General features: G+C 44.8%; 1 protein-coding gene across 1 annotated transcript in view; it reads left to right on the plus strand.

Moving 5' to 3' along the window:
* Positions 1–17,841, plus strand: part of PPP2R5D (protein phosphatase 2 regulatory subunit B'delta) — a 235,173-nt gene that overhangs the window by 122,323 nt on the left and 95,009 nt on the right. Inside the window, 1 exon segment of the mRNA XM_030195682.1 lies at positions 17,589–17,648. Coding sequence (XP_030051542.1) covers positions 17,589–17,648 — 60 coding nt within the window.

Raw genomic sequence — 17,841 nt, forward strand, 5'->3', positions numbered from 1 at the left:
AATCATCGCTCTACATTGGAGTGTTTACAATATAGTCTCAGCAAGGTGAAGTCCAAGTAGAACAATGAACTGCTACCGTACAACAGTAAAATATAACGGTAGAAACTTCAACTTTGTATTATTATGTTTTAATAAGGAAACATTCCCCTCCCCCTAACCCTCCTCTCAACAGTCGCCCTTTCCAAAAGTAAGACCTACCTAATCCCTCCCACCCCCTGTTTTCTTCCCTGCCCTTCATGGCTGTCTCACTCTGCATCATACAGATTTTTCCCGTGCATTTATGCTAGTAATTACCTACTGCAGTAGCAAAAAACTGCCATATATCATGCCACTTGTGCAGTTGATGTCTCCTGACTGCCAAGAGTCTTTCCATCTCACACACATGTTTCAGTTTATTGTGCCATCTCTTAACCGACGGGACCCCGTGGTGCTTCCAGTGCTGAGCAATGGTTACTCGTGCAACACACACCGCCTGCCTCAGCAGCTTATGCTGCGCTGCCGGCATGCCCTCTACTTTTACAGCAAAAAGAAACACCGTCGGGGCCCACGGAATGGGCGTTTGTAACCAGCTCTGCAACCTGTTTTGAACCGCTTTCCAGAAAGCTCTCACTTTATGGCAGTTCCACCAGAGGTGCCCCATCGTCCCCCTCATGCCGCATCCCCTCCAGCAGAGACCTGATGTGTTTGGGTATATGCGCTGGAGGCGATCAGGGGTAAGGTACCATCTGTATAGCACCTTCACAGCATTTTCCTTTAGCGGGACATGTGTGGAAACCTTTGTCGCTTCACGTTCTATTCTCTCCCACCCCGGCACATCCAGTGTCACCCCCAGCTCCCTCTCCCAACCTCTCCTATGACATTCATACACAGGGTGCTGCATAGTAATGTACTTGTAAAGTGTACCTATCAGGCCTCTAGAAGTGGTTAATTTATCACATATCTCCTCTAAGTAGCCCTTGGTCCGCTGGATTACCGTGGCCACGGCCTTGGTGCGCAGGAAGTGAGTTAATTGGTAGTATGCAAAATCATCTCTCAACACCCCAGGGTTTCGTGACTGCAGCTCTCCAAATTCAAGAAGAGTGTCCCCATCATACAGCTGGTCCCATGTTCGTAGCCCTTCCCTGTACCACCGCATGACCGAACCCTCCGTCGTCCCCGGCAGGAATAATGGGTTGTGTGCTATAGGGGCCAAACGAGTCAAGGTACATTTACCCCCCGGAAACAACTTGTCCCAGTAGTGAAGGGTAACCTCCACCGAGGGACAAACGCTCTCGTCGAGCTTGCGAAATGTCTTTGGTAACCACATAAGCGCTCCCAGCGGTGTCGTACCTGCGGAATGTTGTTCCAAGTGCACCCACTGTCTGTCTGGATATGCCTGATACCACTCCAATGCTACCTTTCCCTGGGCCGCCTGATAGTACCAGAAGACATTCGGGACCGCCAGTCCCCCGCGGCGTCTTCCTTGGTACAACAGGGCACGGGACAACCTAGGATGCTTTCCTGCCCAGACGAAACGCACAATTTTATCTTGCAATGAGGCTAGAAATCGCCTGGGCATCATTACAGGCAGCACCTGGAATAAGTATAAGATTCGAGGTAAAACGTTCATCTTAAGAATTGCTATACGGCCAAACCAGGAGACCTCTAAATCACCCCATCGTTCCATATCTGCTGCAAGGGCTCGAACCAGGCCTCTATAGTTGGCAGAGAATAGATCAGACAGGTTGGAAGTGAGATTCACCCCCAAATATCTAATGTGTCTACCCGCCCACCGAAAAGCATGAGCAACTTTAAGTTCTGCAACTGTAGCTTCCGGTAGGGAGATATTTAGGGCCTCGGATTTTGTCATATTGACTTTAAAACCCGATACTACAGAATACTCCTCAATAAGCTGAGCAAGTCTAGGGAACGCGTCACGGGGACGGGTTATATACAGCAAAACATCATCCGCAAAGAGTGCCATTTTATGCATTCTCCCTGCCACAGTAGGCCCTGCCATCAGCGGGTCTTTCCGAACCCTAGAGGCAAATGGTTCCATAACAAGTGCAAACAAAAGGGGGGAGAGAGGGCAGCCCTGTCGTGTGCCCCTATGCAAGGAGAAAGAGTCTGAGTGACTGCCATTGATCTTAATGCAGGCTCTAGGGGAGGAGTAAAATGCTTGTATCCAGCCCTTAAACCGCGTACCGAACCCCAAGATCTCCAAGGTCCTATACATAAAAGGCCAGTGGACCCTGTCAAAGGCCTTTTCTGCATCTAGGCTTAAGAGGCATAATGGTCTCTGATTTCGCTTGGCCAGATATATAAGATCTAAGGTGCGTCTGATGTTGTCCATCGCCCTTCGGTAGGAAACAAAGCCCACTTGGTCAGGGTGCACTAGGGTTGGCATCAACGGTGCAAGCCTATTGGCAAGGACTTTAGCCAGAATCTTGACGTCGGCATTTAGGACAGATATGGGCCTATAAGAGCCACAGTCAGTGGTATCTTTGCCGGGTTTTGGGATCACCGCTATCCAGGCCTCCAACATTGTCCGCGGCAGATTTCCCCCCACCCCCACCTGGTTGAACATATCAGCAAGCAGGGGGGCCAATTCAACAGCGAATGTCCGATAAAACTCGTTGGGAAAGCCGTCAAGCCCCGGAGACTTATTTGAGGGCATACCTCCAATCGCCTCCTGGACCTCTTTAGGTGTAACAGGCTTCTCCAACAATTCCTGGTGTTGCCTAGCTAAAGGGATGAGATCACTATCTTGCAGATAGTTGTCTATTTTTTCCCCAGGAGGATCGATCTCCTGCTCATAGAGCTTCTTATAATATTCTCTAAAGCGCTCACGGATGAAAGCCGAATGACGCAACAAATCACCCCCTCTGTCTTTCACCTGCTTAATCATTCTATCAACTTTCTGTCTTCGCAGTCGCATTGCCAGTAGGCGCCCAGCTTTATTAGTTAATTCGTACGATTGTACCCCTTGTCTCGCCCTTATTAACTCGAGTTGTTCCGAGTACATCAGATTCAGTGCCATTCTCTCCCTGCACAGGGCATCCCAGATTTGCGGCGTGGGACCAGCTTTGTGCTGTTGTTCCAATGCCTGTATCCGCCCCATGCATGCGTTTAAGCGGGATCTACGGGCTCTTGCTCGAGTACTAGCCAATTGCAAAAAATGTCCTCTGGACACCGCTTTTAAAGCGTCCCACACCACATGCATCGGTGGGCCAGAAGCTAGGTTGTGCTCAAGGTATTCTTTAAACACCTGTTTATAACCCTCCACCACCTGCTCATCCTGCAACAGGCTTGTGTTCAGAGACCAGCGTCTATCTTTCACTTCAGTTTGAATATTTGGGAGAGTGACCCATATTGGGGCGTGATCAGATATCGTCATACTACCAATTCCAGCATTTGGGCCTAATTCCACTAGCGTGGTGTCTAAGAAGATGTAGTCAATACGGGAGTATGTTTCGTGCACTGGAGAGTAATATGTATAGTCCCTTTCTGTATGGTGTGTCAACCTCCAAAGATCTAAGAGCCCCAGGGAATAGGCCAACGAGACCAGCGATCGTGCTTCTTTGTGCCCCTCCGTCCTGACAGGCCCAGAGCGATCTTGTCCTGGGCTCATAACAGCATTGAAATCACCCCCAAGTATAAGCGCCCCTGTAGTGAAGGTCCCCAATAAGGCTTGTATTTTGTTAAAAAATTCCCCTTGTCCAGAATTTGGGGCATATATTGATGCCACTGTGAGGATTACTTGGTCTATCTTAAGTTGTAGAAATAAAAAACGCCCCCCAGGGTCCCTTTTAGTCTGCATCACCTGGGCCCCCAGTGAAGATTGCAGCAGTATCGCCACTCCTCCCCTCCTGGAGTCCGCACCGGATGCGCAGTAGACTCCTGAGTAACCAGGGCAGGAGAGAAATTTCTCGTGTTTGCGACGCAGGTGTGTTTCTTGCAATAAAACTATGTGTGGTTTTAACTGGTGGAGTTCTCCATAAAGCTTCTGTCTTTTTTGAGGCATGTTAAGTCCCTTGACATTATAGGAGACTATCTTCAGCTCAGGACACATGTCTTATCGTGTAAAAGACAGCTAATATCTGCAAAGTGTAAAAGCAATGCACCTCCCCCTTGTGAGCAGCACAGGTCAGTAGAGCAATAATTATTACCTATGTCTTCCCTCCTCCCACAACCCACCCTTATCCCTCTATCCCAGTCCCTCCCCCCACATCTCCCCCCTATTACACCAGCCAGGAGTATAAAACCCCTAGATGGGATCCGAGTAAGTGAGTCACAACACTCCCGACACCTCAGCCAGACATCCCCTCCCCCCGCCCAAGTGCTTTCCAGCATTCAACCGCTATTGTATGCCCTCCTGCCCATCCCCCTTCAACATAGTGTTATTTCCTGTAAAGTGTATCTATACACTGCCAGCTTCAGCCAACCGCGTCGTGTCATTCATGCAATCCGATCAGTCCTACAGTCCCACAGGCCTCACCTCACATCAAGAATTAGCTGGTCTTACAGCAAACTTGGTCGCCAGTTAGAACAGTTCCTGGCGGATCAATGGTAATCTGACATAGTGGCACATGTCTTTGTCCAGTTACTCAGTCCAAATGTCTCTTGTCTCTCCTGGAGTCTGTCCAGTCATCTCTTGTTGCTGCCTCGTCGCACTGGCCCCGATGCTCTTTGCCAGCCCTGAAGCTTGGCCATGGTGGATGAGGCCAGCTCACCTGGTGGGATAGCCGAGTTCACCAGCTCTGCTGCGTGTAGGGCCTCCCATGCTTCTTGTAGGGATCTCACACGGTATTTGCTACCCTTCAGGGCAAAGTTCAGAGAGAACGGGAAACCCCATCTGTATTGCACTTGATGTTTTGTTAGTATGTCTAGGGCTGGCTTCATTTGCCGTCGTTGCTGCAAGGTATATTGCGACAAATCTTGATACACCAGTACTTTTGCGCCTCCAAACTCCAGGTTCTGCGCCTTCTGCGCCTTAGTCATGATCAATTCCTTGGTTTCATATTTGTGGAAGCGGACAATAATATCTCGCTGCTGCTGTTCTTTGCGAACTCCAAGCGCTCTATGTGCTCTATCCAGCTCCACAGTACTCTCTCCCGCTTCTGGGCCAAGTAAAGAGGCACAGATTGTCTGCACGATCTGTGTAACATTCTCTGTTGCTCCTCCTTCTGGCACCCCTCGAAACCTAAGGTTGTTCCGCCTCCCTCGGTTTTCCAAGTCATCTATCTTGTATTCTAAGTCCAATCGGTGTTTGTCCAGTGCAAGCAGCTTCTCATTATGCTTAAGCAGTGTCTCTGCCTGTTCCTCTAGCTTAAGTTCTGCGTCTTCCACCCGCCCCCCCCCAACTCACGGAGGTCTGTGCTCAAGGAATCCATGCGTTCCAAGATTTCATCCTTCGACTGCTTTATCTCCGCCTGAATGTTCGCTAAAAACCTCCGCAGTTCAGTTGGGATACTTTTTTTGGAGGGTGGATGTCGCTGCTCGGCCTGCGACTGGGCCGATTCGGAGTCGGAGCGCGAGGCCCGCTCTGGTGACTCGTGGCGTTTGGCGCTTTTTCCCGCCATGATTCGCTCAGACCGCTCGCTCTCTTTTTTTCGCGTAGCGGGAGTTTTGCTCATCGCCGATTTTGTTGAAGGGAGCGTTTAATAAGCTGGTTTCGCTATGTTCTCACGCTCGCTGCCGTTTTTTATAGCTGTTTAAAGCGTAAATCAAGCGCGAGGAGACGGAGCTCTCAGGCTAGGCTGCCATCTCTCCCGATGACGTCACTTCCTCCTCCCGATGACGTCACTTCCTCCAGAATAATATATTTTTTGACTTCAACAATGTTATGCTTATAGGACTTTACTGCAGATAGTATACACCCAGGTACTGGCAAAGAAAAGCTACGAGAATGGTAAGGGATTTGCGTTACAAGACGTATGAGGAGAGATTTGATGACCTGAACATGTATACTCTGGAAGAAAGGAGAAACAGGGGTGATATGATACAGACGTTCAAGTATTTGAAAAGTATTAATCTGCAAACGAACCTTTTCTGGAGGTGCGAAGGCGGTAGAACGAGAGGACATGAAATGAGATTGAAGGGGGGCAGACTCAAGAAAAATGTCAGGAAGTATTTTTTCATGGAGAGAGTAGTGGATGCTTGGAATGCCCTCCCGCGGGAGGTGGTGGAAATGAAAACGGTAACAGAATTCAAACACGCGTGGGATAAACATAAAGGAATCCTGTTCAGAAGGAATGGATCCTAAGGAGCTTAGCCGAGATTGGGTGGCAGAGCTGGTGGCGGGAGGCAGGGATAGTGCCTGGATTGGCCGCTGTCGTGGACAGGATGCTGGGCTCAATGGACCCTTGGTCTTTTCCCAGTATGGCATTACTTATGTACTTATGACTTACACGGTCTGTGCCAGAGCCGGTGGTGGGAGACGGGGCTGGTGATTGGGAGGCGGGGATAGTGCTGGGCAAACTTACATGGTCTGTGCCCTGAAAAGGACAGGTGCAAATCAAGGTAAGGTATACACAAAAAGTAGCACATATGAGTTTATCTTGTAGGGCAGACTGGATGGACCATGCAGGTCTTTTTCTGCCGTCATTTACTATGTTACAATGTTACTGAAAGAACTATGACATTTCTGATTTGCTATTAGTGGTCTGTAATCTATCATTAAAATTGCCCAAGGTACCTGAAGATTACAAGTTGACCAACATAATGCCAGTTTTTAGAAGGGGTTTCAGGGGTGATCAGAGAAACTACAGACTGGCCTGGCAAATTATTATAAAGAACAAAATTCCCCATCACACAGACAAAAGTGGTTTAATGGGACAGAGTCAACATGGATTCAGCTGAGGGGGACGTCTTGCTTCACCAATTTGCTACATTTTTTGAAAGAGTAAATAAATACGTGGATAAAGGGGAACCAGCTGATGTAGTATATCTAGATTTTTAGAAAGCTTTTGACAAAGTCCCCCATGAGATACTCCTGTGAAAATTAAAAAGCCATGGGTTAGGAGGCAATGTTCTGCTGTGGGTTGGGGACTGGTTAAAAGATAGAAAACAGAGAGTAGAGTTAAATGGTCAGTTCTCTCAATGGAGGAAAGTGAATAGTGGAGTGGCACAAGGATTTGTACTGTGACCAGTGCTTTTTAACATATTTATAATGATCTTGAAATGAGATTTGCAGATGAGACAAAACTGTGCAAAGTGCAGGAGGATGAAAGACCTGGGCATCCAAATGACAAATGAAATTTAATGTAAACAAGTGCAAAGTGATGCACATTGGCAAGAATAACCCAAATTATAGCTAGATGATGTAGTTTCTACATTTGGAATCACCACCAAGGAAAAGGATTTAAGGATCATCATGGACAGAACTTTAAAATCTGCTCATTATGCATCAGCAGCCAAACAGATTGTTGGCAATTACTAGGAATGAAATAGAGAATAAATGATTAAAGTGATGAAAGGACTCTTACATGAGAAAAGGCTGAAGAAATTATAAGAAACCCTTTGCTAATGTCCCACACTTCTGGATAATAAATTCCCTTGAAATGTACAAAATAAACTCTAAATTTGATTGAGAACATTAACATTTCATGAAAATATGGCATATAACGTTCCATCTTCAGTATGAAAATGGACAGAATGTCATTCCTAACATCAGGAGCCAATGAGAAATATTCCAGGGAGACTAATTGTCTTGTATAGCTCATAATCCTTTGAGTATACTTCTTAACTCTTTAGGTTATGAATTTAGCCTTAATCCTAGAACTAACAAGGACTCCTGCTGTTTGTGGCTGATTTGAAGCTCTACAGTTCCAGTAATCAACATTGGTTAGTGCAGTGAGTTGAGATGATATCCTGGGGAACATTTGTAGATTCTGTAAGAAAGAGCTGGAAATGATTACTCATCTCGTGGCTGGTTGCAGTTTGCTGATATCAGAAAACTTTGGTACGGAAAGGCATCTCTAAGTTACAGTGATTCGGTCAATCATGTAACACTTGTTCTTAAAAAGAATATAAGTAACCAGGAACACTTCTAAACAATTACAAAACATGTAAAGAATATAAAAAACATAAATCAAGACCTCTCAACACATTTTGAAACTAAGCAGCCAACAGAATAGTAATATGCAAAGAACTGAAGCATGTAAGAAAAAAATCAGCAATTCTCATCAAAGGCACACAGATGGCAGCAGCAGCTTAGAGGCAGGCGATGTCAAACACACACTGTTGTTCAAAGCTTGCTTATATTCACCTCCTCTCTGAGGGTCAAAGGTTAAAACAAGTTTTTCAAAAAATATATTTAAAGACTTAGATGTAACCAAAACATCATAAAAAGATAGTTTCATCTCCAAAAAAGGAGGAAAAATGACCCCCCCCCCCAGCCTAGCAAACAAGTGACACATAAAAATTGCATTAAAAATGACACATATGCATAATATAGCCTATTGGCTACACAGTGCCTGGAACGTCCTTCCACGGGAGGTGGTGGAGATAAAACTGTAACAGAATTCAAAACTGTGGGGGATAAACACAAAGGAATCCAAACAAACAAACTTAGTGGTGCTTAGATGTCAATTCCAGTAATTGAAGAGTGAGGAAAAGGGAGAATTGTAGATTTGAGATTAGGTGGCATAAAATGCAATTAAAAGGCCAGAAATTCTTATTTTGCAAAGCAGACCCTGGACATTAGTAATAGAGTTGGATAGGTCTTTGAACATTTTACAACTCAGTATATGAAAAAAATTACCCCATCTGAACAGCAGTGGGCATTGTATTTCAAGAACATTTCCATTATTAATGATAATTTTGTTCAACAACAAAATGTTAAATCAGTGGCCCAAGATGTAGGTGGTGTGGAGGGGAAGGGACACGTACAGTCCCTCTCAGGAAATTAAATTAAACATATCATCCTGGGGGAACCAACTGATTTGTAAGTTTGTAAATTGGTAGGAAAATTTGCTAAAAGAACTTGTAGAGCTTTTTTTTGTTGGCGATGAATGATGTGATGTGACATGTTTCTTGTATACCGCCAACTCCCACTTATCAATCGCTCAAAGTGGTTATCAAAACCTATGCTAGAAACCTAAAAAAAATTACATATAAATTAAGAAATAAACTGCTTAAACAAAAAAAGCCTTCAAATTCTTCTAAAACAAAAAAATAACTGAAGGAACTTCAAAGCTCAATAGGAAGTGAAAGCCAGAACTGAGGGGCTTGATAGCAAAAAGACTTCTCCAGGATCTGTTTATATCTGCCAAAAAAAAGAAGACATTCGTAGACGAAAAGGATCTCTAATTCTTGTCATAGAAACATGACAACAGATAAGGGCTATGTGGCCCATCCAGTCTGCCCATCTTCAGTAACCACTAACTCCTCCTTTTCCTAGAGATCCTACGTGTCTGTCCCACACCTTCTTACACTCAGACACAGTCTTTGTTTCCACGACCTCCACCAGGAGGCCATTCCACGCATCCACCACCCTTTCCTTGAAAGAGTATTTCCTCAGATGTGTCCTAAGCCTATTTCCTCTTAACTTCATCTTATGCCTTCTCATTCCAGAGGTTTCCTTCATTTGAAAAAGGCTCACGTCCTGTACATGAACACCACTGAGGTATTTAAGTTTCAACAATTTTTATTGATGATATTTAAAGTAAATAGCCAACAAGCTCTATAAATTGCATATTACAGAACCAAATCTTTCAAATATAAACAGAATAGCAATCATACATCAACAGATTAACTTTTTCCTTCCCACCCTTACCCCGCCCCTAACCCTCCTTTCCCCTCAACTTCTAGTTGTAAACAATTTTATTGACGACATAACATAATAAACAGCCAACCTATTCAAAATGCCGCGGATGAGAGACCGCATAGGCTAAGTATAAACCAAGTAGTAAGCTTGTCATCAAGCGCTGTTAAACCAGTTTCTTTCCCCCTACCCCCCACCCTCCCTAAACCACCACTCATCCCCTCTGCTATGCACACTTACTCAAGCAGATCAAGCTTAAAAAAAAAAAGAGAGAAAGGGAGTGCGTTACCCCACCATACTTCCCTGCTTGCATCCAAGACCTCAAAAACATCCAACCCATTCTGAAAAGATTCTTCTCGCACCACCCAACAAAGCAAATATAGACAAATTGAATTAAGAATGAAGTTCCTGGCCTTATGTGGCAGGGAACAAATGTACACATCCCAGACTTCATGGAACACCTTCAAGCATTTGGGGGAGCCCCGGACATCTTGACGCTCCAGGACCATCAGTGCTTGCATACAATTCTTCCAAGCCCAAAAGGAAGGGGTCTCCTCCCCTACCCACACCCCTAGAATAATTCTCTTACCCATGACTCCTGCTTTATGGACAAACAAAGCCTGTGAACGCTTTGGGTTATGGAAAACTTCATATTTATCTAATAAAAATCCTACTGCGGAGAGGGGTACTGCTCGTCCCAGCAACCCGGCAAGATAGGTAGAGATATCGTGCCAGAACCGCCTTATCTGTGGACAACCCCAAAATGCATGGAAGAAGGAGTTCAGACCCTGACTACACTTCTGGCACGTTGGGGAGTCTAACGCACCCATCTTAAAAAGTTGGTCCTGTGTGAGATACGCCATATGTAAAGTACGAAACTGACGTTCTCTCAATTCTGTACTTACTGAGATCTCTGGAATACACTTGATAAAGAGTCAGTGGTTCCACCAAGGCACCCGGTATCCCTAAATCTCGACACCATTTAGCACTAAGGTCCCCATAGTTCCAAGAAGGCAAAACAGCCCACACCGCCTTTATATAGGGCAGACACCAACAATCCCCCCTCCTGAAACTTGTAAAAAAATGTCTGTAAACCCTTACCTAAAGCAGAAGCCAAAGCGGGCAAATCCAAGGATCGAACATAGTGCCTCCGTTGGTTATATGCCAAAAAGTCCTTGTTCTCTGCAACCTTCCGCGTACACTAAGGGGCTCATTTTCAAAACACTTAGCTTTACAAAGTTCCATAGTAACCTATGGAACTTTGTAAGGCTAAGTGCTTTGAAAATACGCCTCAAAGTGTTCCAAGAAAGCATCTTACCTTGTCTATCCAGCACATGTTGCAACAAAAAACAACCCCTCCCAACGTTTGAAGCTCCCATTATCCTGCCCTGGGGAAAAATGCAAATTAGCTACAATTGGTAGCTGATCTAAAACTTCAGGGTGACCCCCCAGAAGTGGTTTCAAAAAACGCCACACCTGTCTCAGTGATTGAAGTATTACACTACGATGAACCTCTGGCGGTAAAAGGCCTGTTGGACAATGCAGAAGGAAATTAACATGCCCTGGAAAATAATATGCTGCCTCATAACTGCGCGGCGTATAGTTTTACTATTCTAATATCCAATCTCCCAAATGTCGGAGCAGGCAGGCAAAATTATAAAGATGTAAATTTGGGAGACCCTGTCCACCATATCTCCAAGAGCCAGTCAGGTATTTAAAAGACACCTTCGATTTCCTTCCCGCCCAGCAAAAACGAGTCAGCATCTTCTACAAGGCAGCCAAATCCCTCTTTAGTAATTTAATAGGCAGTAGCTGAAGGACATACAACCACTTAGGAAATAGTATCATATTAAAATGTTGGATTCTACCATGAATCATCAAAGGGAAATGTTCCCATTTAATCAACGAAGTGTGCGTATAATCCATTAATGCAGAGAGATTGACCTGATAAAGTAAAGCCATATTTTTCAGTAAGTGGATCCCCAAATAATGAAAGGAGGTAACCTCCCATTGCAAGGGGAAGCTATCCCTGACCGAAATCTTGGTGGGCATCGCCAAGGATTTATCCAAATTCAACTTAAAGCCCGCGAAATCTCCGTATTCAACAAAGCTCTCCATCAGCGCTGCCAAGGACGCCCGAGGCTCAACAATATGTACTAATAAGTCATCCGCAAAAGTGGAGAGTTTAAACTCCTGAGAACCTATATGAACTCCTTTGATATCCTGATTATTACCGATCTCCCTATTCAGTGGATCTAACGATAATACAAAGAGCAAGGGTGACAACAGGCAGGCTTGACGAGTGCCACGACAAATCTCAAATTAACCTGCGTTAACCTGTAGCCTTGCCCTAGGTGACTTATAAAGAGTACTAACCGCCTCCAAACCCCCCCCCCCCCCCCCCCCGATATACCATAATGATGCAGTACAGCAAAAAGGAATCCCCAAACCACTCGGTAAAATGCTTTCTCCGCATCGAAGCTAACCAACAGGGAAGGTTTATCCGTCCTTTCTATATGCTTCATCGACAGGAGAACCTTTCGCATATTTTGAATTATAGGCCTTCCACGAACAAATCCCACTTGCGGCGCCGTTATCACCTCCGGCAACACCTGGGCCAACCTATTTGCCAGTATTTTTGCAAAAAATTTTGTTTCTGTATGCAACAGAGAGATAGGTCTATAGGAAGATGGTTGCGTAGGGTCCCGGCCCAGCTTTGGCAATAAAATAATTTGGGCCAACTGTATAGATTGTGGGATCTCCCCCGAACAGACAAATTGGGAAAAGAAAGATTGCAAAGTTGGCACAATCGATGTTGACAATAGTTTATAAAATTCAGCTCTAAAGCCATCAGGAACCGGGGTCTTAGTCAAGGCACTTTGCTGGATCACCAAGGCAACCTCATCTTCCCAAATTGGGGCATTGAACCCGAGCCAAAGCCTCCGTCCCATACTGAGGTAAATCCAAACTGTTCAAGTATATTTCCCCATCTAAAACTGTATCCCCCGGTTGAGCATATAATTGTTAATACCTTTTGAAAACTTCAGCAATCTCTCGATCCGTTTGTACCTTGGTACCGTCTCCCCTATCTATCTGAGCTATGGAACGGGAGCCCCCTAACTGCTTAATCAAATGGGACATAAGTGTCCCAGCCTTATTCCCGTGACGATATAGCTGATATTTGTAATACTGAATTGACTTCATCACCCTCTCATGAAGGAGCTCCTGGAGAGAGGACTGAAGTGCAAGTAGCGAGTTTCTCAACCCTACCGATGATGTTGCTGCATACTGACGCTGCGTCTGCACCAACTGTTTTTCTAATCTCAATATTTCTCTGTCTCTTGCCTTGCGTTTAAAGGAAGAATAGGGCATTATTTCTCCTCGCAACACAGCCTTAGCCACTTCCCAGTAAATAATTGGTTGGCCCCTATAGCCTTCATTGTGAAGCTGATAATCCATCCATTTTTGCATCCATTTTTGTCCTGTTTGTCTGTCCTAATTGTCCTGTTTGTCCTAATTAGATTGTAAGCTCTGTCGAGCAGGGACTGTCTCTTCATGTTCAAGTGTACAGCGCTGCATACGTCTAGTAGCGCTATAGAAATAAGTAATAGTAGTAGCATCAAAAAGTCTCAAAAGGCCGGGTCCCAATATAATTTAGGCGGGAAGTGCCGTACATGCCGATTGCCATCTGGACCTTTTAGATCTACTGAGCACCAGATGTAGGCATGGTCCAAGACACCATATGCTCCAGTTTCAGCTGAGACTACAGAGGAGAACAGCCCTGAGGACAAAAGCCAATAGTCAATTTTGGATTGCGAACCATGTGCCCTCGAGAGATGCGTATAGTCTCTAACCAGAGAGTGCAGTGTTCTCCAAACATCCAATAAGTCTAAACTAGAGCGTAACAATGAAATGCCCTTTGTTACCGAACCAGCCGCTCCCCCAAGCCCCTTAGACCTATCCAAAGTGGGGTCATGAACCATGTTGAAATCACCCCCCATAATGATGGGTATGTCCACAACTCCAGCTGCCTCTCGTAAGGTAGACTTCACCCAGCTGTGGTCATAGACATTGGGTCCATATACATTACAAAGTAAAAGGGGCTTTTTGATAACAGAAACCTTCATCAACAGATATCTACAGTGAGGGTCTCTCCATGTTTGATGTGTCACTAGATCCTAACCCTTCCGAAAAAGAACCAGTAGGCCAGCTTTATGGCTTTTCTGGGGCTTCTACCACATGGCCTACCCACCAGCGCTTAAATTTGGAATGTTCTAAAGATGACAGGTGGGTCTCTTGTGAAAAAAACGATATCAGCCTTTAGACGATTCAAAGTTTGCAACATTTTTGCCTTTTAATAGGCGAGGAGACTCCATTCACATTCCACGACACCAGTTTGACCGGCATTACGTAATCTGATTCGAGAATAAAACATGCATAAATGATCCTAGAAACTTTACCATCAGGTGGTTGTCCCAGCCAGTAACCCCCCGATTAGCACCTACTTGAACAGATTCAGTGGACATAGCACACACCCCACATTCATGCATACCCTCCCAACACACACCCACAAAAAAAAACCCAAGGAGGAAAAAAACCCACTCAAACAACCCAACCCCCAACAAGCCCTACCCTCCCTATCCCTGTTGCATCCCTTTCAAACCCCATTTACTGATGTTGTTCAATCGACTGTTGGACAGAGCCCCCTGTGAGAAACCCCCCTCCCCCCGGATTCCCCAGCCCACCCTCCTTAGAAACTATTACATCCTGAACCAGCATTAACATAGATACAATAGGCATGTAAACCTACGAGGTAGAGCAAGATTCATAAACTTCCAGATTAAAAGAAAAAAAACAAACAAACCACACACAGAAACATAGAAATATGACGACAGGTAAAGGCCATATGACCCATCCAGTCTGCCCATCCTCTGTAATCCACATTTTTAAATCTGGTCTATACGATGTGGACTCCAACCTCTGCATACAGTGCTCTTAAGCTGTGATATGAGAACAAATATAACAGGTGAGTCCACTTAGCAAACACACAGCAGGCTTCATCCTTTGGCACCGCCGTTCAGCAGCTCAGGTCAACAGTGCTTCCCATCAATGATCTAGCTGACAATTTAATGTCCACCCGTCAACCTCAAAGCATATCTCATCTTCAGCAGTCTTAGTCACCCACTCAGGACACCGGAGCCTTACAGGAAAGAATCAAAACTCAACTCCCTTACGTGACTGTGGCTATGCAGTATACATGGCCACATCGTTATACATTGTCCTCATCCATAATGTAGGTTTAAGTAAAATATGGAAATCCACCCATCGAATACCACATATTTTTCACCATCCCAAGAAACAATCTTGTTTAACATTTCCAGTTACAGGGTATGCAAACCAGCGCAATGAGTACTCAAAGGTCCAATTCGGAAAACACTTAGACTCCACTCTTCTGTTTGCAGCTGGCAGTTGTCCCCATCAAGCCGTATCCATAGATGTAGGCAAATCCTTTAAAAATGCCTGGGCTGCCTCGGGTGTGTCAAAGAACTGAGGCCTTCCCTTTGTGAAAATCTTAAGTCGGGCTGGGTATAACAAAGCAAACTGCAAATGTCTACGATGTAATTCAGCGCAAATAGGGACATATGCACGTCTCAGGCCCGAGACCCAAGTTGAAAAGTCCTGAAAGCATAATACATTTTGTTGGCGTAGGAAAGAGAGCCCTTCGATCTTATGGCCTGCAGAATTTCAGTTTTGTGTGCAAAGTTTAAGATCTTAAATATGACCACCCGTGGTCGCGCTTTCTCTTGCCTCTTAGGGCCTAGTCGATGCGCCCGCTCTGTGCGGAGCGGGCCTGCCTCTGACCGCAGCCCCAGCGTGGAAACCAGCCAAGACTCCAAAAACTTCCTCAAATCCGCTTCTGCATTGCTTTCTGGGAGGCCAACCAAGCGTAAATTCCCCCTCCGGGAACGGTTCTCCATGTCATTTACCTTGTCCTCCAGTGATTTCATTCTATCTTGCAACATGCTATTCAAGGTAGAGAGCTGCTGCACTTGGTCTTCCAGATCAGAGACACGCTGACAATGTGTGGAAAATTCACCTTTTAAGGATTCTAATTTCCCTTCTACTGTATCCAACTTGTCTGCAACGTCTTGTAAACGCTTGTCCAAGGACTCCACGATAGCATTTTTCACCTCCGAGACAACGTCAGCCACCCATGCGGAGCTTACATACGAACTGCAGAGGTCTTCTCCCGCCGCCATCTTGGAATCGCCGTGCTGCACTTTTTCTTTCTTTCGCCTTTGTGACTTTGTGGCCATGGCTACGGCTCAGAGTAAGGTGTTTTTCACTGCCCGCTGCTTCACCAGGTCTATACTTCTAAAATACTGGCTCAGGTATCAAAATGCTGCTTGTGGAGGGTGCGTTCTTCGGTCCGGGCCCAGGAGCTCCCCCATCTGTGCCCGCTCTCCTAGCACGGTATCACGTGATCTCACCACTGAGGTATTTAAACATCTCTCTCATATCCCCTCTCTCCTGCCTCTCTTCTAGGGTATACATGTTGAGGTTTATGACCGAGACCACTAACCAGTTTTGTAGCCGCCCTCTGGACTGACTCCATCCTATTTATATCTTTCTGTAAGTGCGGTCTCCAGAATTACACACAATATTCTAAATGGTGCCTCACCAAAGACTTGTACAAGGGAATTATCGCCTCTTTTTTTTTTTTTTTTTCCCCTGCTGGTCATCCCTCTCCTTATGCACCCGAGCATCCTTCTGGCTTTGAGTGTCGCCTTTTCTACCTGTTTGGTCACCTTAAGGTCATCAGACACAATCACCCTCAAGTCCTGCTCTTCTTTCATACGCAGAATCTCTTCACCCCCTATACTGTACTATACACTTAGGTTTTTGTGACCCAAGTGCATGACCCTCCATTTCTTAGCATTAAATCTTAGTTGCCAATTTTTGGACTACTATTCAAGCTTCGCCAGATCCTTCCTCATGTTATCCACACCCTCTGGGGTGTCCACCCTATCACAGAGTTTGGTATCATCCACAAAGAGACAAACCTTCCCAGACAGCCCTTCCGTAATATCACTCGCAAATATGTTAAAAAGAGCCGACCCAAGGACCGACTCGTGTGGTACACCACTTGTAACTAAAAAGTGCTGGTGAGCATTGATTGAGGGGGTAATTGTACTTCTCTGGGATATTAAATCCCCCTCACTAAAAAGAGTTTTAACTTCTTTCTTGGCTATCCTGGGCATTCAGTTTTGTAAAATCTGTCGCTTATTCACATATGTATGTTGCATAATTGATATTTCACTAGTAAATGTCACCAGTTACATGGACAAACTGTCAAGTGATTCTGGTCCTTTGTTTGAATGGTGGTTCTTACTGGACATATCAGCATTTATATGTACATTCACACTTATTCTTACATGTACTGTACAAAAGGCTTCACATTCAGCAGAGTTTTCTGTAAAACGATAAAAAAACACAGGAAAGTGGGACCGTCCTGATTTAGACATCCTGTTTCAGCCTAGACACCCTATTCAAGATTAGGTTTACACTGTACTAGATTATATTACTTCCTTTTTCGCTTTTCCTGTATTTGATACAATGATACAATTAATTATAATTTTTCATCTATTCAAATTATAATGTCTTGTTCAAATTATAATGTCTTGAATGTGACTGTAATAGTTTTAGAAATAAAAAAAATGTACAAAAATTGGTATGATACAATACAAATATATGAAGGAAAATGATTTAGTAAAAACTTAGTACAAGAAAGACAATCAAAAACCTTGCTTACAAAGAGCCTTCTGGATTTTTCCCTCTGCAGGTTTATTTATGAAACGGAGCATCACAATGGAATTGCAGAACTTCTGGAAATTCTGGGCAGGTAAGAGCAGACTCAGCAGTGCTTGAATGTGTCTGTCTGACGGATGGGCAAGCTGCTGGAAGGTTGTACCAGGGGCCGTGTATAAGAGATCTGTACCCTAGTCTGGGAATAGTTTCTTCCTCTATATACATTTCACACTTTGCTCCAATTTCAGACCACATCTTTTAGTATACTCAGGACCTTAGTTACACAC

Source organism: Microcaecilia unicolor, chromosome 3 (genome assembly GCF_901765095.1).
Source record: "Microcaecilia unicolor chromosome 3, aMicUni1.1, whole genome shotgun sequence".
NCBI lineage: Eukaryota > Metazoa > Chordata > Amphibia > Gymnophiona > Siphonopidae > Microcaecilia > Microcaecilia unicolor.